This window comes from Ambystoma mexicanum, chromosome 1q, assembly GCF_040938575.1.
Source record: "Ambystoma mexicanum isolate Mex_15411 chromosome 1q, UKY_AmexF1_1, whole genome shotgun sequence".
Lineage (NCBI taxonomy): Eukaryota > Metazoa > Chordata > Amphibia > Caudata > Ambystomatidae > Ambystoma > Ambystoma mexicanum.
The window spans coordinates 1,397,803,560-1,397,830,810 of record NC_090922.1 but is presented as its reverse complement, the minus strand read 5'-3'; the positions used below and the strand labels follow the sequence as shown (position 1 = coordinate 1,397,830,810).

At 45.5% G+C, this 27,251-nt stretch overlaps 1 protein-coding gene across 1 annotated transcript in view; it reads right to left on the bottom strand.

The window, feature by feature from the left end:
* The window catches only part of KNCN (kinocilin), a 454,915-nt gene that overhangs the window by 28,943 nt on the left and 398,721 nt on the right, over positions 1–27,251 (bottom strand). Inside the window, exon 4 of the mRNA XM_069635394.1 lies at positions 20,368–20,455. Within this exon, the coding sequence (XP_069491495.1) occupies positions 20,368–20,455 (88 nt within the window). The remainder of the gene's footprint in view (positions 1–20,367; positions 20,456–27,251) is intronic.

The following is a 27,251-nucleotide window of genomic DNA, read 5'->3' as shown; positions in this document are numbered from 1 at the left end:
GAATAGGAGCTCTTTTGATTTTAGGTAAGATTGCACTGGTGTTTCCCCCTGCAATGTTCCCTCAACCCACAAATAATCAATTTTAAGTGGATAAACAGAATCAGTAGGTAATCAGGAATGACAAATAAGAAACAGAATAGAAATCCGACTTTCCCTGCCCAAACAAGACAGAAAAACGGATTTAAACCCTGGCAATGTTAAAAACAATTCTTTACTGGAGCTACACTGGAAAGATACTAGCAATGACAAGCAATGTATTGAGCAAAATCATACAATTCGAAATTGAATGGAAAATTGAAAACTGTTTATAACCAAAATGACACCTTGTAAAAATACACACTTTTGCAAATCCCTCCTGAATTTACCAAAACGGTTTTAATAAATATGGGTGAAATATTGTAAATCTGGATGTGGTTTTTGGGTTGGGGGTAGCTATGGATCCTGGGTACAATATGTAAGTAAAATGAGCCATTAAATTGAGTGAGTTAGGCAAGATCTAGTGAGGTGCGATTTTTGAAAATAAGGCTACGAAAAAGGAACAGAAATCAATTTTGACAAGGGCAGTTTTACTTTACGCTAGGGCATTCAGGCTAGGCTACCAGCTTGTGGGCCCTTTTCATACAAACAATTACCCCCAGCCTGGACGTGCCCAACCTTGTGGTTCCGTAGAGCCACCTGATACTGTCTGAGTTCACTTTTGTGCTTCCTTTGTCATCCATGACCCCCGCATCCCTTGTGTTTTCGGACATGGACAATCTATGAACTTTCCAGACTCTGGAGAAACTGATCTTTTGAGGAGATCGAAAAAATGGAACTATGTGTCAGCAGCATCTTCTGAGGGTCTTGGGAAATTTTGTACTGAAATCTTTTTCTCCTCTCTATTGACCCCAGGCGTACAATCTTCTGTCAATGGAAAATGGCTTCATATAACCCATAACAAGTTTCTATTATTTGTCAATTCCTCTGTGTTAGCATTCAGGGCCATCAAAGAAGAACTTAGGGCTTTGCATCTTGTAGCCCTGTAGAATAGTTATATACTGGATCTCCTAACAGCTATGGGTAGTGGGGTGTGCCATATATTGGGCAAAACGTGCTGCACATATGTGCCTCTTAATGACTCGGATAACAGAACTTTGGCTCAAACTAAACTGCAAAATCTGAAGTGGGCCATGGAGAGGGAGGCTGGACTTACTGACAAGACGTTTTTGGAGTCTCTTTTCTCTTGGAGGCTGTTGTGGATGAACATAATCTTAAAAGTACTTTCACCTGTTTTATTTTTTTCTGTAGCACTTTTTTGTTCTGGTCAGTAATGTCTTCGATGCTGCTTGACTCAGGTGCCTAGAAGTACTGCCATGATTCTTGTAACCCGTCTAAGGCTAGGTATAGGACCAATTCTCTTCACATGGGCACTCAAACTGATTTTGGAATGATTGAAGGGGGGGTTTCTGTCCTTCCTCAGGTTGGAATGATTGCGTAGAACAATGGGTAGATTGCGGAACTAATGATGAGCCAAATTGGGGTTGTCTAACAGAGGATTATGGAAAAAACTGAACATGTGTTCCATAAAAATAGTGAGATTTATGATTTGGAAATTGGTTTGTTAGTTAATGGATTAACTAAAGGGTTGGGGGGTGTTTGGAAATGATAAAAGTTCAACTTTGCACTCCATACCACTGATAGGGGGTGGATACGTCTTCATTGTCATTTCTGTCACTTTTGCAAATTGCTACAAATTGCTACAAATATTACAATATTTCTGGCAAATGTGTTACATTTAGGTTACTTTTGCTATCTTTTGTATAGCTGATACATTTGTAGATTTGAATGTGCGCAGAAACATAACAATGAAACATTGTTGCATGGAGGCCCTTCTCCTCTAAGATTAAGCAGGCGAGCAATATGTCCACATGGACCTTATACGTGTGAACGGTGCTCATGATAGGAGTTCATAATAGGTATAAAATGCACACATACTGGTATACATGTATGGGAAGTGTTTTTCGAATTTAGTAAAAGAGAGGAAATATATGAGGTGGGACTGTTCTGTGTATCATGGGTCTCCGCATTGTGGATTAATCAGAAGGGTGTTTTCGCCATTATTGCAAAGCTTTGCAAAGCTTAAACCAGCAGTTGGGGAACAGGATGTTTAAGTTGATCAATGTGGAAGCTGTGGTCAGTTTGCAAATGGCTAAAGTGCTGGAGGCCAAGGGAAGATATGATCTCTCTGGTGAACTGGAGAGCTCATTGTCATGAGAGATAGGCATCTTGTGAATTCATAGGGTTGTTTGAAGCAAGTGGCTTTTCCTGGGGCACTTGCAGAGACCCGTAGTAATACATTTTAGGAGAATGATTGCGTTGTAAGAGAGTGGGCGGAACTCATGTGAATAGAAAAAGGTCAGCCATGTTGAAGTCATACAAATTGGACACCGGACAGGTTTGGGCAATGCGGTTAGCAAACACAAATAGGTCAAAAGGAATCTATGTGTCTTTCTCTCATCTTCATGTGCCTAGGTATTTTTGGGGTAGGTCTGTGTGCGTCATTAATTGGAATTCTGTTCTTGTGTAACTAAGAGGCAAGCCTGCCACCAAATACAGAGAGGCTTTTGGGAAGGGGTAAGTTGGAAATGTAAACCTGGTAATTAGGACATTGGCCCTCATTACGACCCTGGCGGAAAGTGACTGACCGGACCGCCACAGCGTAAATAGCGTTTCCGCCATTGCACGATGGAGCAAAGTGCGGCCCATTCCTACCCATCGGGCACGAGCACCACGGCATGGTGGAAGTGCAAAGTCCGCGATGGCGGAAATGACCCCAAAACGGCCCACACCGCCGCCGTACGGCGCCCTAGGTGCAATACCGCCACCCATCTTAGCGGACACCGCAGTGAGCGCCAACCGGAAAGTACGGTGACCGTAAATATACGGAAACGGAAGTAAAAACATGGGCCCGGAACGGGAAACAACACGCCGTACACCTATAAAACCACAAAATCCACACAACCACTAAAAACACTACCCTGAGACACATCCCAACCCGTCATCCACCCTAGTGAAACCAAGAAAAATGGGAAAAGTAGCGAAGAAAGCGTGCGACCGCAAGCGGCAGGTCCACTTCTCCCGTGAGGAACTCACCGTGCTTACAGAGACCCTCCAGGAGAATGCCGCCGCCGTCTTCTCCACGCAAATGACCAGGACGGCACTTGCGAACAAGAAGGCCATATGGGCCCTGGTGGCACAGCGGGTAAGTGCGGTGGGGACCGCACCCTGCAACCCACAGCAATGCAGAAAGCGATGGGACGACCTGCGGATACGCGTCCATAGCATACTTTCTGCCAACCGCAACATTGCCACAGCCACCGGGGGAGGATCGGAATCACCCATCAAGTTGACCCCCTGGGAAGAAATCTGTGCCTCCACCATTGGAATGGAGAGCATAGAGGGAGTCGGAGGGATGGAGAAAGGAGTGCAGACATCCGGAGAATCCGGTAGGTGGCCCAAATAAAACCATGCCAAATCCACAATGTCCAATCATGTGAATCACATGTGTCCACATAGCGCAACAGCAACACATGGCCAGGAGAACGTCCACACACATTGGCCTGATAGCGCACTTTAAAACTCACAATAAATACATAAATAATTAAAAACCCCAAAAACACCCACTACACGTGCAGCAGGCACACCCTAACTGCAGGCTGCCAAACAACTGCACCCTCACTCCACACACAAATGAAAGCACCTCCAAGGCCCCGACCCAAATCACCCTCAGGTACCACCCCAATGCATGTGATACATTGCCATTCCAATTCCCACAGACCCATTAATAACGCTCGCCCTCCTTTACTCCACCACAGGGTCCGATCCAAACGACGAGCTTCAGGACACCCCTACCAGCACACCTGCAAAGAGGGCCAAGACCAACGGCCAAAGACCCTCCACCTCAGCTGCACGCATCAAGACACGGCAGCAGCACAAATCAAGTGGCAGCACAGAGGAGGGAACATCAACAGGCACCCCAGCAGCCAGCATGCCCACAACAGCAGCACCACAGGTCCCCCCAATGGATGCCACAGAAGGCACTGCCTCTGGTGGCAGCAGCACCATAGGTGACACCCCATTAATGGCAGCATGCTCCGACACAGAAGACGGGGATGTCGAAGTCAGATCCATCCATGACCTGTCCCAATCCCCCTGTCTATTCCATCCCGTACACTATGAGGATACCACGCAGGGGCACCCACAAGACGACGACTGGCCATCCCCCACAAGCCCTGTGGCAAGGCAACATGAGGCGAACAGCCACTCTGTGACACCACCGCAAATGGCCATGGCCCAGCAGAGGCAACAGTCCCTCGACCAGTTAATCGTGCAACAGCAGCAACTGGCCACGCTCCTCAAGGACCATGCCGATGAATGTGGGGGCACTAAGGCAGACATAGAAACATCAACTGAGACACTTAGGGCAGAAATGGAGAGAAGTACAGAGACATTAAGGGCACAAATGGAGAGTAGCACCGAGTGCCTGAGAGTACAAATGGAGAGTAGCACCGAGAGCCTGAGAGTCCAAATGGAGAGAAGCACCGAGAGCCTGAGGGGGGAACTGCATGCGACGTCCAAAGACGTATGTGCCGAACTTGCCGCAGTGCGCCGTGTGCTCACTGAGCTCTCACAAACCCTTAGGGACATGCATGGACGTGAGCAGGCAGAGACATCATCCGTTGCAAGTTCCGTCCAGGGCAGCCCCCAACGTAGATCTGGGAGGAACCTGCGCTCCACAGGCAGGGGTGCCCCTGATACCCGCAGAGGGGGCTTGCAATAGCGACTGCCCACTGACAATGAGCATCTTTGGACACTGGTGTTCGGGGGGGAGGTAGGAGGGTGGAGGGGGTGTGTTGGGCTCACTTGGGTGGCGGGTCGATAGGGTGTTCAACATGATATCACATATGCCATAAACAATGCACGATCAACCAATGAGATGTGTGGACAATGATCTTTGTGTACTAGGCCATCATAGGCGTACAGTCCATATTGTGCATGTACCAGACACACACAGTGCCACGAGTCCCGTGTCCATGTATCAGCCACCAGGCGTGAGTGCTAGAAGCATGCATCAATGAGATGCTGACGAATGTCACGGCCCTCCTGTGCCTCGCAGACTCCTTGAGGTGCTGCCACATCCCCACCCTCATCATGACCATCATCAGGTGCTTGCAGTTCTGCGTCAGGGGGCATGGGCACATTTCTACGTACGCACATGTTGTGTAGCATGACACATGCCATCACCATCTTTGCAACCTTCTCATGGCGGTACAGGAGTGCCCCGCCAGACCTGCTGAGGCACCGGAAACGAGTCTTCAGTAGGCCGAATGCCTGTTCAATGACTACACGGGTACGTGAGTGGGCATGGTTGTAGTCCTCCTCATGCTGGTCCCGTGGGTTCCAGACTGGTGTGAGGAGCCATCTCTTCAGTGGATATCCGGCATCACCTGTATGTGGACGATAAACGTATTATGTGGAATGCCATTGCTACGTACGCACCCCCCCCCTTCCTGCCAGGTCATTGCCGCATCATATACCCCACATCATCATGCATGAAATGAGACTCACCGAGTAGCCAGGATCTGTACCCTGCGTGTCGCTCCATGTAGCGTGGTATTGTTGAGTTCCTCAAGACCATAGAATCATGGGTTGATCCAGGGAATCGGGCACAACAATGTGTAATGATCCTGTTGGAGTCACACACCATTTGTACATTCAGAGAATGAAATTGTTTTCGGTTGCGGTACTGGGCCTCCATGGCATGTGGGACGACCAATTCCACATGGGTGCAGTCGATGGCACCAAGGCAACCCGGTATGCCGCCAAGTGCATGGAATCCCACTTTTGTGTTGGTAATTTCCTGCTCCGAGCGTGGTAGAGAGATGTAGTCGTCTGCGTGCTGCAGGAGGGCATCGAGCACTTGCAATAGTGTCCGTGAGAACAGTGGCTGAGAAATGCCATGCAACTGTCCGACTGTGTGCTGGTAGGTGCCTGTGGCCAGGAAGTGGAGTACAGACACCACCTTCAGTAGGGGTGGGATGGCGGTTGGGCTATCTATCATGCTGACAAGGTCAGCCTGTGTCATGTCCACAATGGCGGCTATGGTGTCCCGGTCCAAACGGTAGAGGGTGTGGATCTGCTCATCAGTGAGGTTGAACGGATGTGCTCGGAGGCGTGGGATTGCGGGCTGCCTGCGTGGTGGTAGTGGCTGTGCTGGCGGCCCTTGCTGGCCCTGCCTTGCCCTCCTCCTCCTCCTGCGTCTCCTCCGTGCGGCCGGTTGTAGTTGGTGTTCGTCTTCTTCTTGGAGTTGGAGTACTTGCAGTGCTATCAGGTCCCCCAGGGCCAACATCGCGAGTCCTGCCGGTAGCATTTCGGAGTGGGTGTGGTTGTGGGAGGAGACTGGGTGTGCAATTTATGTGTTTTCAGGCTGTATGGCCTCCACCTGTGGTGATTCATTCCACCTGTGCAAGCTGCTCTCCCCTTTGGCCGAGCACGTCCCGCACACAACGCTGCAATTCGAGGAATGGCATCTTGCTATTACAATCATGTATTTGTACCCGATGGCCGTGTAACATTGGTTGATATGTTCATTCGGCTATGGTCCCATTGTTTCACATACAATCTTTGCAGTCGCGAACAGACTTGTGAAGGGTCAGTGGAACGTAGTACTCGAGTAACGGTGGACCCTCATGCATCACTGTACCGAGTTGCAACGACGGGCGGGGCGTCCCATTTGTGAGTGAAGGCAGTTGCCATTTTCACACACAGCCGCACTAGATGGATTAATTTGTGATTTCAAGCGGCCACAGATGCCTTTTCGACGTGATGTTGCAAATGAGGAATTCGAAGGGCGGCGCTTTCGGTTATCAGCTAGCGGCGAGGAGATGCCCACAGGTCTGACTGCAAATATAACGTTCTATTGTTCAATGTCCTTGGGACAGGGGCCATGGCGAGGATGCAATGATTGATATGAATAGTTTGGGATGCGCAATAGCGACGTGGACGATGAGGCCGGACATTCCCAAATACATGTTACTTCACAACACTGGAATTACGGGCTGGGGCACAGTGGATTTTTCAGGCTGCATAACGCACAGACTCAATGGAAATTTCTAATGTTATGTGAGTAAATATTCAGGCGTTTTTATACAGGGATGAGGGAATGATGAATGGATGCATGGACAGATGATTTGATACAGTGTTTGCCATGTACAGGGCTTCTTGGAATCTGTCCGCCTCCCCTGCGCTATGTGATGCAGGGCTGCCATAGTGGGACCATCGTCTATCTGGCCTTGTTGAGCCCTCCCTGTCTCGACGCGCCCTCAGACACTTGTGTCCATGCACGTTACCAATCCCATCTGATGGATTCTGTTTTCACAGACGCATGCACAGGTACACTCGTTTGTGATGGTGTTTACACCTCGATATAGATAGTTATGAGTCGCAAGTGGTTTTGGGGTGGCGCGTACTTGGTGCAGTTAGCGTTGGCGTTCACTACGGTGTCGCTAATGGCATCGTACTTTGCAGTGACGGGTCATAGTCGCACCGAGCGCTATTCGATGGCGGTATTGCATTTCCGCCATCGTTTTTCGATTTCCGCCAGGGTCGTAATGAGGCCCATTGTGTTGTAAGGACTATTTCCAATGAACGGTGTGGGCTTTACATTTCTCTGTGCAGGACAACCAATCATGTTTGGGGGATGAGTTATAATGCTATCTGGAGAGTGTATTAACTGTTGCAAATTGTATATAATGTGTGTTCTTTATGTGGTTCAAAGAGACCAGGGTTAGTTTGGCTCCCACTGTAGAATAAACATGCTTTATGGACAAAAGGCGCACTTATTAATTTTAGAGGTGGGCCGTATTTGTGTAAAGGGGCATAGCTAAAAGCCAATACCTACAGACCCCATCTTGCAATTTGGGGTGGCTTCTTCGCTTGTGGATTACCTCATGGTGTGTTACAAATGTGAAAGGCTTTCCATACAGGAATAAATGAAAGTGTTCACAGGCCCAAATGACTGCCAGGCTCTCCTTCCCTGCCTGGGAGTAGGCCTGCTATGTCTTCGATAAGCTTTTGCTTGCATATGATACGATGTGTCGCTGGGCCGAGTTGTCTGGAGCTTTCTGGGCCAAACTGGCCCTGAGGCCCACCGGGCTGGCATCTACTGTGAATTCTGTTTCCCTGTCCACGTTGAAATAGGCCATGTTCTCAGCCTGTGCTATCCTGTCATGCATAGACGTGAAGGTTGCCTGGCACTCTGATGACCAATGAAAGGGTGTGTGTGGTTTGGTCAAAGCCCTCAACAGTTCACTGAACGTGGCAAAATCATTGATATATCAAGTGGAATATCTGGCCAGGCCTAGAATGATCGGAGCTCCGATCCATTGGTTGGTGCTGAAGTTTCATTTAAGGCATGACTTTTTCTGGGTCCGGTGTCATTCTGTTTTCTAAAAATATGTGGCCAAAGAAGCGAAGTGTCCCTTTCCTGAACTCACATTTCTCTCGGTTGGTGTGAGGTTTGCTGCTTCTGAAGCCATGCACACTCAGGCAAAGTATCATTGTGTTTCTCAGTCATTGTGCCAAACACCCGAATGCTGTTGCTGTAATTTCTACAGTACGGAATATGCCATATGACATTGTGTATTTCTGCCTGAAATACCTCTGCTGCAGAGGAGACACCAAAACTCAACCTATATAAACCCAGATGGGTCACAAATGTGGTAATCTACCTGCTCTCTGGACCCAGGACCAACTGATGATACCCTTTATGTAGGTCCAACTTTGGAAACACTTTGGCCCTGTTGAGCAGATGAACCATGTCTGTGATGTGAAGGGCCAAATGGCACTCCCTTTTTATGGCCTCATTCAATCTTCTCATGTCCACACATAGTCGAATGACATCATACCCTTTCTTAGGGACGTGCAAAATGGGGGAACCCAAGGTGTGGGCCCTAGTTCCTGGTTCTATGATGTCCTGACTTAGTACCTTGTGCAATCTCTCCTCCACCTGTCGTTGGAAATGAACGGGGATCCCTTGATACTGTTGTGCTGCAGGCAAGACAAAGATGTGGTGTTTGGCTTGTTGATTTCAGAGTTTACCAATGCCTTAAATAAGGATGGGTATATCTGGTCTATTCAGTCCACGGTGCCAGCGTCCTTTTAGATTAGAGATGTAGTGTTACTTAACATCACTAGTCCAGACTATGACAGCCTTACTATTTTTGCCACAGTAGCCCATGTTTGTGCTGACTGTGCTTTATGCATTCATAGACTAAACCACCACCACTATATTCAGGTGTCTCCTGTTGCATGCGTTTTAGTCACGTATGGGATTGCATAACCTAGGTGCCGCCTGTTGCATGCATTTTAGTCACGTATGGGATTACCAAACCTAGGTGCCGCCTGTTTGTATGTGTTCTGGTCACTTATGGGATTGCCAAATCTAGGTCCCGCCTGTTTGTACGCATTTTGGTCACTTATGGGATTACCAAATCTAGGTGCCGCCGGTTTGTACGCATTTTGGTCACTTATGGGATTGCCAAATCTAGGTGCTGCCTGTTGTATGAATTTTAGTCATTACTGGGATTGTCAAACCTAGGCGCCCTCTACAGTATGCATATTAGTCATTGCTGGTACTGCCAAACTTTAGGTGCTTTGTTACCTGTCCCTCAACATGTGCATCACCAAGACTTGCCTAACGTACACATTCTGTTCCCTACTCTGCACTACTCTAACTATCACCTTAATAATGACCCCTACCAACTCCACACCTTGCATCTTTCAAGAGAAAAACATACGACTCAGAGCGAGGCTACCTCGCCTTTACGACCTCAAAAATAAAAGGACCAGACCATCAGCTTTTACATTAACACCAACTGCCTCTGTCCCTAACCCCTCTGCCCTAGCGGCAGCAAGGAGCCCTAAAAAACAAATCGACTACCTCCATAACCAGAAGAGACCTAACCCCCCCAATCCTAGACTTACCCATGAAAAAATCGCAACTCCTTCCCTATCAGGAGCTATCATCAATGCAAGGTCCCTTATAGCACACTATATGGAAATAGTCGACATACTTGTCATGGACAACCTAGACCTTCTCGCTATCACAGAGACTTGGCTCCACGAAGCCGCAGGCCCCGCACTCATGATTGCCATACCAGATGACTACAATATAATACGAGTCGATTGACCCAACGCTAGGGAAGGCGGCCTGGCCATCATCGCCAAAACTAAACTTGCTGTAAGACTTACCCCACACCCTACAATCGCATCCTGCAAACTTCTTTCTGCTAAAATACCTATCACCAATAACAGCACACTAACTGTCTTTCTATTGTATAGACCACCAGGCCCACTAGGTACCTTTGGGGAAGACCTATCTAGTCTCCTCACTAATAACATCAAAGATTCCACCCAGCTCCTTCTACTAGGTGACTTTAAACTGGGATTCAATGATGCTGAAGATAAACAGGCCCACACCATCCAATCAATCTTAATCGATCATGGCCTCACCCAAAAAGTCCTAGCCCCTACACATATAAAAGGTCGGACTCTAGATTGGATAGCCAACCGAAACTGTACCACCACCATCTCTAATATTTTACCACAATCTTGGACAGACCATCACCTCATATGTTTCACTTCCACCACAGAACCTCCTAAACTAGATAACCCAGAAATAGCACCACCTATGCCAACTAGAAGCCAAAAAGAAATCACGGCCGAAAAACTACTGCCACTCCTCCTGCCTGACCTCTCTACTAGCGCTACCAACTCTGCCCCTAATATGTTAGTCGAGACATTCAACAACACCATGGCCAAAGCCCTGGATATAATTGCCCCTATCAAACTACGTAAAAGCAAATGAAAATCTCATCTTAACTCATGGTTCACCCCTCACCTCAAAGAACTACAAAATCAAAAACGTAAACTCCAAGCTATTTGGAGGCATACACCTTCAGTTGAGAATAAAACTTTACTCGACAATTTTGCTAAAAAATAGAAGAAGGAAATAATCGTAACCAAAAAAGAAACATTCAACGAGAGAATTAGTAAAGCCAACTCTAATTCTAAAGAACTCTTTTCCATCCTCCGGGAAGTGAAAAACCTGATTGCTCCCACAGATAACGTCCCCAAGGACAAACACTGGTGCACTAGCATCCAAAATGCCCCTGCTAATAAAATCACAACATTACAAACCAAAATTGCCAAAAAGAAAGCATCCTTGAGCTCTACTGTAACCCCTACTCCCCATCTGCTGCCGGATACACCCAGAACAGTCACGCAAAGTAACGGCACACCATTCAGATTCACTAATATATCCACCTTGGAAACTTGAAAGGTGATATCATCCTTGAAACCATCTAACTGCCAAGGCGATAGCAGCCCAGCACAGGTTGTTAAGGATGCAGCTAGAGCACCTTTCATCACCAAATTAATAAACGCCTCCTTCAGATCCAATACTGTACCTACCAACCTCAAGGAATCTTGGGTACTACCTCTCCTTAAAAAACAGACCTTAGACCCTGCCATCCTGACCAATTATAGGCCCATCACCACTGTCCCATTCCTCCTCAAAATCATCGACAGAGTAGCTTACATCCAGATCCAAAATTATCTGGAGACAAACCAACTACTAGGTTCACGCCAATCGGGATTCAGACCACTACATGGTGCTGAAACGGCTTTAATCGACCTTAAGACACAAATCGACGAGTTGAAGGATAAAGGTAAAACAGCTATGCTCCTCCTCCTTGACTTATCGGCAGCCTTTGACCTGGTGGACCATGCAGTGTTATGCAACCACCTAGCGTCTGCTGCCCATTTCCCAAGCAAAGCTATAGCCTGTGTACAATCCTTCCTAGCCAACCGTACAATGAGAGTATTCTCCCCCTTAGCCTCAGCGGACCCAATACATATCAACTGTGGCATCCCACAAGGTTCATGTGTCTCTCCTACAATGTACAATATCTTTACTAAGCCACTCTTCGACAAACTTGACAGACTAGGGGTAACTTATACCAATTATGCAGACGATACGCAGATTCTCATACCACTATCTGGCAACTTTATCGAAGACACAGCCTTAGTAAACAAGATTTACCTCATCATTCAGGCATGGATGGCCTCCCATGGCCTCTGCCTGAATGACCACAAAACAGAGATACTGATCTTGGGCTCCGACTCTAATCTCAAAAAACTCAGCCCTAATTATCTCGCCTTCAACATAGATGGCAACACAATCAAAGTGGCAACTGAGGTAAAAACACTAGGTTTCTACCTCGATTCTACCCTATCCCTCAAAAAACAAGTTAACTCCCTGGCTTCCTCCACAGCCTATACCTGCAAATTAATCAGGGCTTGCAGACCGTACCTCTCCAAAACCAATTGTATCACACTAGCCAATGCCCTAGTTATGTCTAAATTGGACTACTGTACCTCCCTATATGTGGGCGCTAGTAAAACCGTCATAAACAAATTGCAAACATTGCAAAATAATGCTCTTAGAGCAGCCCTGGACATACCCGGAGAGCACACATCTCCAATATCAGAAAAGACCATCATTGGCTAAAAATCAGTGACAGAGTTCTCCTCAAAACGCTCTCTCTCATCCATAAAGGACTGAATAATACTGTGCCCCCCTACATCTCGGCCAGACTGACCAGAAAATCCTTTACTCATCACACAAGAGCATCTAACACCTCCTACTTGAAACTCCCAGGTTCAGACTAACCAAAGCAGATGGAGCAAGCTTCCCTGTTAGAGCTGCCCGAGCCTGGAATGCATTCCCCATTACCTTGAGAGCTAACCTACCCTACTCCAGATTCAGAGGGAATGTGAAAAACTGGCTTTGGACCAACGACGACCACCATACTGATCCCCTGATCTAGGCCCGGATTAATCACCACACATGACTACCAGATACTTCCGGAACCTCAAAGCAGTCTATCTCTTCGCGCCCATGATGTGAGAGATTCACACAAGTCTTCTCTTATGTTCTTATTGTAAATATGTTAATAACCGACATAATGTTTCTCCTGTTTGTATCCTTTGCATGTATGTAACCTAAGCTTAAGTATTCATGTAACGGCTGCGCCTGCTACCCCTGGGTTTGGAGCGCATCATCAAATAATAAACTAAACTAAACTAAACTAATGTATTTGTGGACCATTCATTTGTAGAGGAGGTGAATGAGTCCCATTTCAAAATATGTCTTGAAGCTCATTATGCACCCACATTCTGTGGGAGTGGAAATCACATGTATCTGGATGTTTATTGTCTGAGTTTTGTAGAGGCACATTGCTTCAAACTATCCCAGACATTTTAGCAGTGTTTTTGAGCCATAGGTGTAAATGTCCACATCTGCTGGGCACAGTCTGGGTGCCTGGTGTAGGGCCTGGTAAACATGTTCACTGATTGTAAAAAATTGTAAATGGTAATAGTTCCTTTAAATTAATTGTATATCTGTATGTTCTGTAAATGGGAGACCTGCTTCATCCAGCAAAGCCATCTGTCTCCCTGGTTCAGCCCTTGACCAGAGGTTTTTTATGAGTCTCTCTGAAGTTGGTAGTTTGCTCTTGGAAGTTGCAGGCCCCAGTCTTCACACCTTTTAGTCATGCTTCAGCCAAGAATTACTTTCCTTGAAGTCCCTGCTTTCAGAGCCAGCAGGTCTGGAGAACATTGGGCTTTCAACACCTTCAGCAGCAAATTCTGTTGTGGTGGTTCTGGGGGGGTCATTCGATGGGAGATGTGACATCCAGGCTGGAAGTGGGAGATTTCCGTTGTGATGTTTTGACCACAGCCAGAAACAGAGTCTGCCTTGTGCTGACATTTTCCATGAAGACAAAGTGGCCCCTCAAATGTCACTGGAGTTTTGTAGGACATTGGTATTGTAAACCCACACATCATGTTTTGTTTTCCTGACATTTTTCTGTGAGCAGAGATATTTTTTCCACTTTTGCTTTTTTGAAAGCAGTTTTTATTTGCACACACATGTGCAGGCCGTTTTTGTCCATGTGACAGGGATCTTTGATTCCTCCTTCTTTTGTAAATTAAAATGCTGCTCATCCATTGGTAATGAAAAGTAGGCCCCTTTCCACATGGCTCTTTAACGTCACTTGAAAAACAAAAACAAAAGCCTGGCCGTTTTTGTTTCAGTGTTTAAATGCTTGCCATTAATGTGAAAGGGACTTCTGTTTGGGGCCTTTAAATGCACCCCACAAATCCATGGGAGGGACTGAATGCTCCTAACTTGGACACTGTTCACGTGCTTTGAGAACACCAGCTGTGTTCTGGTGCAGTATAAAAATACAACAATGAAGGTGAAGAGGAAATTCATGTTAGTTCATATGAAAAACAACGGCTGCACTACATTTCTGATGGTTGGTGGAAGCCATTCTGCTATGGGCACTAATCAGGTTCTTTTAGCTTTCGCGATGTCCCATCTGAAGGGGGTGAAAATGAGCTGACAATTCATTTCAGTTGAGATAGACCACCATCATAGAGAGTACATACATGTGATCTTTGATTCAGATTCCAGGTCGCTTTCTGATAACTGAGGTTCAGGACGTTCCACTGTTCTGTTTGCATTTATTAGATCACTTTACTTGGGGGACGGACACATATGCTGTGGGCCCAGGGAACCTCTCCAAGCCTTTGCTTGGAATCCCTGGGTTTTAGGGTGGCAAGCCAAAAAAAGGTCTGATGGAATAGATGTGATAGTTATAGTAACTTTCAGTCCAGAGAGAGGTATGATGTAACAGATGCAATTGTCATATTTACTTTTTGTCCAACAAAAGGAAAGATGGAATAGATGTGATTGTTATCATTACTTATTGTCCAAGACAACCATCCTTTACCCTCCCAAGGATTCCGCAGTAGAACTGAGGTTGCCACTGAGGATGGTAATTCTAATTCCCAGTGTTCTCACTGCTCATGTTTTCTTTTCTATGGTTATCCATTCAGAGGTTGAAGGGTTGCTAGTCAACATAAGTATTATGACGAGGAAGAAATGATTGGTATTGAATGTGTGCTTGCCAAGCATTCTGTTGTTCTTGTGTTTCGCAAACATGACAATCCTGAGAACTGGAGTTGGTCTCAATCAATAAATAGTTAAGACAAGGTTCCCCTAGACTTCTCCATACCAGCACTTCCAAATACTAAGAGGGGCCTACATGAATGTGTCATGGACTGGTTGTCTGACATCTACCCTCCCTCACAGCACTAGAGGGATAGGATTCAGCGTGGATGCACCCACCTCTCTCTAAATGGTGCTTTTTGTGTAGCTGTGAAAGAAAATTGACACATGGCTCTGTTGAAGCCAGCCTGGGTTGAAATGATCCAGTAGGACTGATTTGGAGATGAGCTTGCCTCAGACTGGAATCCTATTAGCCCGAAAGAGGACTATTGTATATCATTTTTCAAAGTGGAGTCAGAACTGATGTGTTATTCCATTTGTGGCCATTGAGTTTACAGCACATTGGACCACAGATTTATGAGAAGTATCAAGCTTGCTCAAGCACTTACTGGATCCAACCACAGGTCAGTGTGAACTTTTTTCCTCCCACCTTTAGAAGTAACAATTTAGAAATCGAATACTCCTGGCACTCTTCCTCCCTCCCAAGAATATGATAAATGTATCATCAGGTACACATTATAGCTGGACACCACGTGGTAACGTTGTGTAAAGGTCGACCCCTTACTAAAGAGTTTGTCTCTATGACAGGAGGAGTCCTAAATTCTGCCTCACTTCTCACTGGTAGTTAGAGCAGTCCCAACCCTTGTGGCACTCCACACACCATTGTCATTGGAGGAAGGAGCACTCGGGTCCCGGGGGGGGGGCAAAGAACTGGGTTTGGATACATTGAGGTGAAAAGGACCATTTAGCCAGGACTCTCTCAGTTCCGCTCCTGTGAGGAATGCCTGTTGGGCTAGTTTGGGTGCTGACACAGCATTCCTTTGCTTTGTTCTGTGCCAAGACATGTCGACAAAAAGTGACCACTGATGGTTACTCATTATTATAGTAAGCCATTTAGCATCTTTTCACCTCTGCTGCCCCAGATGCTTTCAGGTGCCACATGTAGACTCGGAACGATGGAAGGCCCTTGGGTGGCAGGAACCTCCTGCAACACTAGGAATGTGATGCAAAAAGAAGCAGGCAAGCCAGAAAAGTCAAGTGGATGAAACAAGAACTGCGATGTGAGTACTTAAATGGGATTGAGATGAGGCATCTGTTCTTCAGAATGTTCCTATGTACTCTACTACCTGCTGAAGTGAGGCAGAGCCTTGCTGAGATCTGTTTCAGAGTCACCAGTTGGCTACTGTTTGATTGCACTTGCTTGTAGACTGGTACAGTTGCCCGATGCACAAATGCTAGCTAGGCAACATAGTTGCCCATATAGGACATCAATTGCATGCCTTCGGCATGTCACAGACGTAGCCTTTGAAACGGTGGTGTGGTGGCATTCTGGTTCTTTCCCAGTGGAGCATACACCATAAATGGAGTCTGTAAGACAGTGCTGCAGAAACGGGTTGTACAGTCAGGAAGGAAGCCTTTCTTCTGCATGCAGATAAACAAAGAGTCTTGTGCTGTGACACATCACCAGTCCATGACACCCTGAAGCCACAGACCCATGCCAGGTCTGGGCTTTCTTTAGTACAGGTTCCATGTAGGTGTTACGCTTGAGGAGAAAGGGGTGAGCACTGCTAGGTTCTTAGGTATAGGAACGTGGTTTACAGGGTTCCCATTACCACACTGCCCACATTCTAGGTCTTTTGGGAGGACCTCTGAATATGAATTCTACCACTGGCCCCATAATCTGAGAAGTAGCCCAGTGGCATCATTCAGAGGGTTGTAGCTCTAGAATGGAGGCTCATGCCGGATGCAGTGCAAACATCACTGTGAATTTACCAGGTAGTGGCTGGGCAATGTCTGAAGCAATCTCAAAGGGGATTGGGTGGCAACATGTTTCTTCTTCACTGATTGCCCGAACGCACTGCGGTGGATATATATGATTCAATACCAGGAACTGGAGTTCAGTTTTTCTGAGCTGGTGATGGGAGTAGGTTTGAAATCACTGACGCCACTGGCACTGGCCAGTGTCAAGTTGAGGGTCAGGTTTGTCAGGATTAGAGATATGACCGTTAGAATCAGAGGCAAAGTTGTGTTGCTCTGTGTAACAAGAACTTGGGTCCTTGTTGACAGCTGGAATCAGTACAGTGATATGGAAAGGGGATTTATTTGCCCATTTTAAGATGTCTGCTATCAATTAAAACATTGATTTACTTTGAGACAGGAATATTGTTCACTGATCCTCTAAATTCCTCTCCTCCATGTCTGCCTAGGTTCTCCTTGCCTCAGGGCCCTCACTGCAGTGGTCCCTAATATCCCACATATGTAGGGCTTTTCTGGCAGGTGCAACAGAATTTGCTGGGTCTGTTGTCAGAGGCAGGTAGTTGGGTTGCTCATATCCCTCCAGTCAGAAGGGAGAGGGGTGTTTGGGCGGCTTGAACGTCACCTGCTTGCTCAAGAGCTGGGCCTGCAGAGAGCTCTGCAGGTCTACCCCAAGGGAGCCAGTTCAGGCCTTCACTCAATCGGGAGGGCAGTAGTTACTGTCTCTGGTGTGAAGATGGTGCTGTCTTTTTGTGGAAGCTGTGCCTAAAGAACGGATGCTGCTAGTAGTCAATGAAGAACGCAAATAGCTAACCTTGCTACAGCGGCACGTTTCTGCACCTCTTCCAGGACCTCTAGTGTACAGTGAGTTACCATGTTGTCTGACTTCATGCAGACACAGTCAGGGGCTGTGATTCCAAGCGATTTAGTCACCCCCTGGGACCTGTCCAGTACAGCTTCTGACATTGGTCAGAATGCCCTATGGTGCCATTCGATCAGGAATGAAGACTGCTGATAAACATACAAAAAACTGTCATATTCACTGGATGGGTGGCTTCCAGTTAGTGAGAGGCTAAGACCAGAGAGTTGAGTTATCCAGCCATCCATCCACATACCGGGATCCCACAACCATTATCTGTGAACAGCCCTACCCCACTAACCAGAGGTGCACGAAGCACATAATTAAGCGCACAACTTGCCCCAACTACCAGAATAAAAAGAAGACTCCTTGGGAGGTGGACTAAAGCTTTTGGACAATCTTTTGATAGGATATATTACTTTAAAGTTGCCTAATGTGTTCGTTTTCAGGAGCCATAACTAAACATGTAATAAGTGAATGGGGCCAACGCAATTAGGATATACATAATTGTGGGTAAAATACGAGCCCCGCTCTCCAACCGTCGTCCCGACTGGAGTCGTGTCATCCTCAACATTCCACATCGCATCAGTGGGTTCCACAACGCAAAGTGGTCCGACACTAGACAACAGTAAATGAGTAATTATATCCATATATTCAAATGTAATTTCTGCATTGATAAACTGTTTCCTTGGTTCTCATGTAAATGGCCCAGGTATTTAAAACCATAAGTAGCTGTCCCACTGGGTGATTTGCCTTTTCATCACTGCCCACAGCTCAGCATCCTGTTTCTCAGGTGAAGCCCATTCACCCATTAGCCCACACATCTCCAGCATGGTGTTGTCGCCTGTATAAAATCTCTGGCAAGCCGCCTTTCACAGTGAAGACCCTGTGAAACCAGCCCTAATGTGACAAGTCCAAGTCCACACAGACCAAGAAGAATCCTAACCCACGACTACATACTGAACCCGAGAAGATGGAGTAATGAGGCTCAAGCCTACGTATCCAAAAATCAGAGCTGATGGACAAAATCTATCAGCAAGAAGAAGACAGACAGCTTGACAGAAGGATGGCATTGGATGGCACAAGAGGAGCCTAGGCGTTTCTATAACTCAATCCCACACTGCATTCTTCCTATATTATACCTGGAAATATTACACCTCAATCAGCAGTCATAGGAAATGTGACGGCCGATCTCCCATTGTAGGCTCCATAGCTTAAAGCTGTGGCCATATTGCATTGTCCTGTAAATATTTGTATTTTTTCTTAAGGGGTTCATTAACTTTCCCTGTTGAGCCTTTACACTGGAGTTCCATATCTATCCAAATAGAGCCCATCCATGTGGGCCCTTGAGGATGCTTGCGTCTCAGTTGATTGGTCCTTTCTAAGTTACCATTCACATCTAGGTTCTGTAAGATGGTATATGATTGAATGCAATAGCTTCTATAAAGGATACCACGACTGTATTCGCTACTGAAATTGCAACCCGTTAAACCTTAGAATTAAAAAAAAATCATCAGTATTTTTTTCACAATGCATATATGCTATTTAAAGTAACCAAGGCCTATTGTTAAATTCTTTATTGCAATGTTTGACTTTCAAAAATGTCCATCCATTAACTGATACCTGAACCGGATCTTCATTGTTTTACATTTAACAGAAAACATCCTTTAAGAGATGAGCTCTGGGCTAAAAAGAAAAAGTGAAACGATGTGTGTATCCTTGAATAGGTTGACCGGGCCTTCATCCCAATACATGTTTTTCAAAGGAACAGAAGAGTGATTGCTGGGAGATTTGGAATTAATCATAACCACTGGCATCACTCTAGGCAACCATCCAGACCAATGTTTTTCATCCTGCCATGCCATTACAGTGGAGTACAGACCATATGAAAATCAGGCTTGATTTCACCCCAAAAGGGTCAGTCTAGCCCAAACTGCTTGGTCTCTTCCATTCTGCACAAGACCACAAGCAACTCCAGACATGTTTCATTCTTACTGGGTGTTTCATAGAGACCCAAGTCACAGCTCACAATAAGAACAATACAATGTATGTGCCCTAGTGCCTGAATGGACGCCATGAAATCCCTCTCCTGCTCATAGGTCTGATATCCATAAGCTTCTGCTTTTCAGTGAGCAGTCACAATATGCTCTGATTGTCAATAGGTTTTTCCTCAGTTTATTTCAAACTTATACATCATTAACTATGCCTTTGGTCAATTGTAATGTTCAGCTGCCACCAGTAGGAGCAGTAGATGTATCACAGAGAGCATACACCCTTTCAGCTATGCAAAAGGTGTTATTTATTTACTGTTTAAATTGCATTGAATTATATTTGGACTACTGCCCAAAGCCTCAAGCTAAGTCAAATAAATATGTTGGGAACTACAAGGAGCATGTATTTTCCAGCACTGCCCAAAACTTGAGCTGCATGTTTCTTTATGGGTGTTGTCCATGTAGTGGTCATGGGTCAAGCAAGCAAAAATATGTAGACACACACATTAGTCTGTCCTAATATTTTATTGAGGAAATAATTAATAATACATTCACACAAATCCATGTTTTATATAAAACTCGCTTACCCTTCATCTGAAGAAATGTTCTCTGGTTTCTGTTTATCAGGGAACCCAGTGGGCGAGGATATAAGACTCTTCTCCAAGTTCTGAAATCCTTTAAAAAAACAAATATAGTCAAGCAGATATATTTATATTCTGAAACATGCATCTGTATAGTTCTGTACTTCGGCAGTCTATGTGCCGTCACCGATATATACTAGAGAGGGGGTTTGTCCTGGCTGTGGTAGTCAAAAGTTGCAACTTATTTCAATGCAAGTTGAATCAACTGTGTAGTAGTAATAATCCACGGCAAACGCTACTTTTTGCCTATTCATGGATAAGTGTACATCAGAAACAAAACATGCACTTTCTTTTTAGTGACACTTGGGACAGCTTTTAATATATTGCTGCCATATTTATTATTTTTGCATATTCATGGGATAGCACAGCTATTTCAATCTGTGCGGGAGTGCAATTTGTTATACAAAACAACAGCCGTGGACAATGAGTACAAAAAAGCAATAGTCCACCAAACTACAAGCATAAACCAAGTAAAACAAATTGGTACAAGGCTATACGTCATAGTAAAATAAGAACAGGAAAACACATACATAGAAAGTCTTATAATCCATGTTGGTGTCCTAGTAGTACATCATTTTTTAACACATTTTACCAACCAGATAGAGCATAAATTATGTCATTACTCTAGATGGAAGACCTTGGGTAGGTCTGTCATAGCCAGGCTAAAGGGTGACCCTATGGTAGGTCGAAGTCACGGAAATTAATCAACATTCAGAGTTTTACAAGTTAGAACCAGGGGCACCTATGGGTGCACTGGTCCTTGGACGTTTTCGGCTTTCTGTGGGTAACAGCCTTCTTCTGGAGCCAGGGCGTGGTCTCCCCTTGCACAGGGCTGGGTCCTGGGTTGATGCCTAGTGGCTGGTAGTAGGAGATGGATTGAGCCATAAACAGGGTGACTCTGGTTCACACGTATTCTCAATGGTGGGCTGCATCTTTAGGCCATGGTATGAAGTATACTGAGGGACAGTATTCTTGTCTGCAAGGCACTTGTGATGGGCACATGCATAATGCTATGCTGGTTGGCTGGATTCATGGTGCACAGGCTGAGGGCACGGCGTGTATCTTGATCTTTAATTAGTTGGGAGCGCTGCATCTGATGTGTGTCCAGGAGCTCTAAATCTATGTGCCATCACCGTTCTCCCGAATTCTAAAAGTAAACATTGCCAAAGGAAAGAAATAACAACTTTATCACGTTATTAAATAGTGCTTCATGCATGATTATTCCCACTTCTAAGCACTCTAATGATAGTTTTATTATTAACCTAAAAAGCCTTGCATTGTCATCCCTTGTGCCCCTGAGAAGTGTCCTACACAAGTCCGCATTCCTCATGAAGGGTCTACGCAGATACGACCACATCACGCTGGCACTCACAGACTCCCAGAGCATTCTTGAATCACCTTCCAGTCTTGCTGCATGATCTATAAGGCAGAAAATCATTTGTAAGATCCGCACGCACCAGGCCGCTGGATACTCAATGCTTATATTTTTTCAAATTTGGTTGAATATATAGAACACGAGAAATGTGTTTTGTCAACTCAATTGGTTTTGAGTGCTGGTTTATTAACATCTAGGGTGACAACACATGTTTCGACCCACCACGGGTCGTTAATGAACAATGTAACCAATGTGAATGTATCAACCACGATATCTCAAATACTCTCACTCATGTAACCTAAAAGTGCTTATATCTAACCAACCACAACTTCCTAAATGAACCCTAAGCATGATATGCAATCACTGCCTATATATCACCATTGGCTATCACATATCACTAATAAGTCCCAAGGGACACCACTGTGCCGAAATCACTTCACGCACACTTTTCAATTGGTCATCATTCTCCTTATCTCCTCACAATTTGAGGCGCATTATGCGCATTATGCAACAGATGTACACTCTATTACGTTTGAACCTCCACAGCCTTGATAAAGACCTCTGTTGGGCTGAAACACACCCTATATGTTAATAAACCAGCACTCAGAACCAATTGAGTTGACAAAACTTCTCATTTCTCGTGCTCTATATATTCAACTGAATTGGACAAACTTTAAGCATAAAGGAAACAGGACCAAACCATTCTCCTCCAAAAAATTGGGACAAAAGAGCACTGTCTCCTGAGAACCCACAATTCGGCAGCAAGATCCACCCTTTACAACCACCGTGATCAGCTCAGCGATCTGTCTTTTCCAGTGCTCTACCCCCTACCCTCATACTCATCTATAAGGCAGTCGCCCTCAAGTCACCCAGCTACCTCAGGGAGAAACTCAGCATCTCTGTTGGGCATCGCAACACCAGATGCAGTACACATGCAGACTTGCAATCTGCTGCTGCAAAAAGGAAAGGACCATAAAACAAGCCTTCTCTGCCCCAAGACTATGGAATCTCCTCCCTGCCAATATCAGGCTCACCCCCACGCTCCTACAATTCAGAAACAAACTCAAGACCCACCTCTTCAAGGTGGCTTTCCTCAACACCTAGGCCATCACGCCGCCACCTGTACTACCTGACTTGCTAGTTACCTTCCACCCGTGTCTGCCACGCCACTCTGTACAGATGTGCCCCTCTGTATCCTATCCCCCGCTTTATATCTGTTCTGTTTTTACTTCTGAAAAGTGCTCCATTATGCATCTGCACTGTTATATACCTCTGTAAAGTGCTCTTTTGCTTCTCGTAGCCTGGTCCGCGCTCACTAAATATAATAATAATAATAGTAATAATAATATAATACCCAAATTAATGTTGCTAAATATACTGATCATGGATCGGATGAAGGGCTAAATCAGACCTACCAGCATTTGAATTTACACAGTATAGCCTATACATAAAGGGATTACTTTCCCAGCTGAAACAAAATCAATCAAATGCATTTGGGTATTCACTTAGATTGTGCATACCACCAGAAAACTGTGAGAGTTCTGCCATTTGGGCCTGCAAAGGATGAACAGCTAGAGAAAAAAGAAACCAAACAGTTTTGGCATTTGGCCAGTTAATTATTCTTCAATGCATCTCTGACGAATAAACCTCCGGAGGAACCAATGGTCCAGAGATGAATATCGGTTTCTAAACCCTCAATCACCCGCTCACCTCTAGTACACCAGAAGTCATCTGAACAGATTGGAACACAAGTCAATTATAAACCTCCTTGTCCAATTTTGGTGCAAGGTCGTGGAACGTTGGTTAGTTGCAACACAGCAGAAATACTATTATTTACCAATGACAAAACGTACTGTCCAGTCAAGGTTGTATAAAAATATCTACTTTATTACTACTACAACCGACAGTTCTAACACACTACAATTACAACCCACACTGTAAAGGGACACAGAGGACACACAGTTTCACAAAGAAAAGGGATGAACTCTGGATACTGACCTGACAGGAGGGTAGTTGGTAAAGCAATCAGTCTTACTGTTCAAGGTTATTTTGGTCCAAGCAACAAAGGGGCAAAGGGTCATAACTGTCTCTAGATCCCTCCGCAGAAGGACCAGGGGGGCAGAACCACAATGTACCTGGTGCCGAAGAAGTTCTTGGTGTTTGACAGTGTCAAAGCGGGTCGATGGCGCTTCACAGCATGTGAGACAGAGTTAAGTGGCGGGGGACAGCTGCAGGTACCAGGCGGCAGGCAATTCAGCAAGCAAGGCTGGATGGATATCTGCAGGCTGTCCGGCGCAACCGCTCAGGGCCAAGAATTGTTGTCTCAGTGCTGGATGGCGAATCTGGAATGCTGGTCAAGGCGTCTCGGGTGGTTCTGGTGACTGCAGTGTGACAACAGTCAGTGGTGCAGCCGGATGTGGTTCGAGGACTTGACTGTCTTGAAATTGTCCTTAAAAAGATGGACACTGGATGATGTCTGTGTAGCACTCCTCCTAGCCTCTTTGCAGAGCTCGTGCCCTTTCAAGGCGCAGGGTCCAAAGCTCAGGAGGGTGTCAGCAGGCAACAGCATAGTACTTTGTCCACAGACTCTCCGGCACTTCCCACCTAGGAAGCTTGCTGTCAGAACCTAATAGGGCACACTGTGTGCTGGCTGGATATCGTTTCTGGAGCTGCTGAATGGGTCCTCTGAGTCCGGTATCTCCCTCTGTCCCCTGGGAGATGTTTAGGGGAGGGATCCTGCTGTCCTCTTGAACTCCTTGGCTTCCTTAACTGGCAAAAGATGTAAGGTAGACAGAACCTTCAGCAGGGGTCCAAATGAGTCCTTCTTCTTACTCCTTGTGAGGTCTTCAGATGACCTGAACCGTGAGGGGCTCAGCCCTCTTTTAACGTCAAAAGGGGCCCAGGGATTGGTGTAGGCCAAGCCTAACTTAAGTGAGCTAATCCTGGGTCTCCACCAACAATCTTCAGTGATGCATTCGGTTAGTATCAGAGTGCTTGGCAACAGACAGGGGAATGATGGGACAACATATACTCCTAAGTCTCACCCATCTTCCTGTCTGCTGTACATCAAAGTTTCTCCATAATTAACTGAGCCCAATGCGGTGTTTGATCACAACATGGGCCTCCTTTGAAGTAGGGGGTTGAAGGCCGACTTTCGTCTCCTATAATTCACATACTTCCTTGCTATGAATGGAGAGGTTCCAAACAGGACATTCACTGCTCTTTCATTCCAAGGAGGGGTGTTAGTACCAAGTTAACACATTGCATTACAAAGAGGTGTTGGTGTCTGGTCTCCATTGTCACTTGCTGCTAATTAACATTCTTCAGTGTTTGCCACCACCTGAAAGGTTTGACAATGGAGAAGCAAATCCAAGGGGCCTTGAAATTCTAAGCAGACTGCCCACAGCCGAAGGCTTTTGATGTACCCGCAGCTGTCAGGTGTCAGCTACACATGACAGGGGAGGGCGGTGCTGGTAAACTGTGTTCTCCCAGAGTACATGACTATTTTTCTGCTGTGAAGTGAGCGTGGAAAATATGTGCGGGAATGGCCTCACATATTTTCAGAGGTTGATCTTCTATCATTAATTTTTTTAAATAAACAAAAAAAGCCCAGTCGAGAGCTCTCTTCCCATGCAGATGGTCGAATCCCTCACAACATCCCATATATATGAGCAAGTTGATTCTGTTACCCTCATTGATCTGAATTCAAGTCGTATCAAGTGTTTGATATTGTTGGTATCCATGTAGTTCAGAAGTTGTTGGAAGATTAATTTTTCTTGATGCTAGGATGAGTAGGGAGCATTGAGCATAGGATGGTAGCTTGCTGCTATGCTAAATTTGGAGGTCAATGGAATGGCTCCTTCTTCTATAGTTAACTTTCCAATAATTACAATGGGTCGACAAACCCTTATAGTTGTCTGATAGCTCTGTCAGGTGGGCATGTGTCCTCTGGTGATTTTCCTAGATTGCTTGAGTGGGCTATGGTCTAAAATTTCAGATCCGAGAGGGAACATTGGGCTCAAAGGGAACCAGGCACGCTGTTGTAGGTGCTATTCTGATTTTGTAGTTGTACATTCATGTGGTGTCCATTCTTCTCAGGCTATTTTGTTGGTGATTTGGGTGGATATTTGGCTGCAGAGTTGTTGTGATGTGGTCAGTGTAGCATTGCAGGCTGATGGGTTTTTGATTTTGTTTATGTTTGATCATTTACTTTTGTGGGTATTGGGCATGCTCTTAGTGCTGCGTGGTGAGTCTCCTTAGCATTTACTGTCTGTGATATGATATGATGTGATATGATGTGGCATTTATATCATATGCACTGTAGACCCAGTGTTGTCAATAAATAGTAAGCAGATTTTTCTCCACCTTTGTTCCATCTTTCTGTTTTGTTGAGGTTGCCGGCTTATCATTTCTTGTTCTAGGATTGTTTGAAATGTGCAAGGGATGCTGTCATACTAGTTATCTCATTATCAGTAAGGTATTGCAGTAATATTCAGGCAATTACATATTGATATTGTCATCAAATACAGTTACTCCCACAATATGGCAGGTGTTCCCAACATATGCAGAATCAATTGCCCAATGGGCTATGTAGTGATATCACAAGGGAAGAGCATAAGGGTAGGCGCACAGGAGAGCTGACTTAGAAAGAGAGGAACAGTAGTACTATTATATAGGGTGAGGCCAAAGTTGTAACGGAGGGAGAAGGACATAGTGGAAGTCAGACTCATACACATCGTGTTGCCTCACTTGTCTTGCTATTGCTTGGTGCGGTGTTGTGTTCAGCTACATGTATCATAGGCCTAGATGCAGGGTTTTAATGTCAGGTACTGTGAACATGGGTTTAAGAAAAATGTGATACATTGACCCAGGTGCTTACTGTAAATGCCACGTATTGGCATCGTTTGTCAAGTTACGGTCCCAAAATGTGACATTATATGTCTAGATACTCTGATTACAGGTCAGATATTCCTATAAAATGCAGGTACTGTCTTCAAATAGCTTATCCAGAGATCATATGCAAAGGTATTCCCATAACATGCCAGGTATTTACATTACACATATAAGTTATTTGTCCCATTTGCCAGGTAGCGATATTCAAATTACTGCATCCTGCTGTAACCATTGAGTTACCACTCCAGTAATATCCAGATACTGCTACTGCGGTCCATCTTGCACCCATGGTCATTTGCTGTCATGAGCTGCCAGGTAGTGGATAGTGCCATCAGATACCCAGGAACTCCCTTAGCATGCCTTGCAGTGGCATCAAATGCCCAGTAGCTGCCAAATCAATCCTTCTTCCTCCTTTCATGAATGCTTCATCGTCAGGGAAATGACTGCAGAAAAGTAAACCTTCTAACCCAGAAATGGATGATAGTGGTGCCCCCTTAAACCCACCATCAAACCAGTTCCCTACTCTGGCCATTGCATGTACAGAGTTGAGTGTGACAGCACA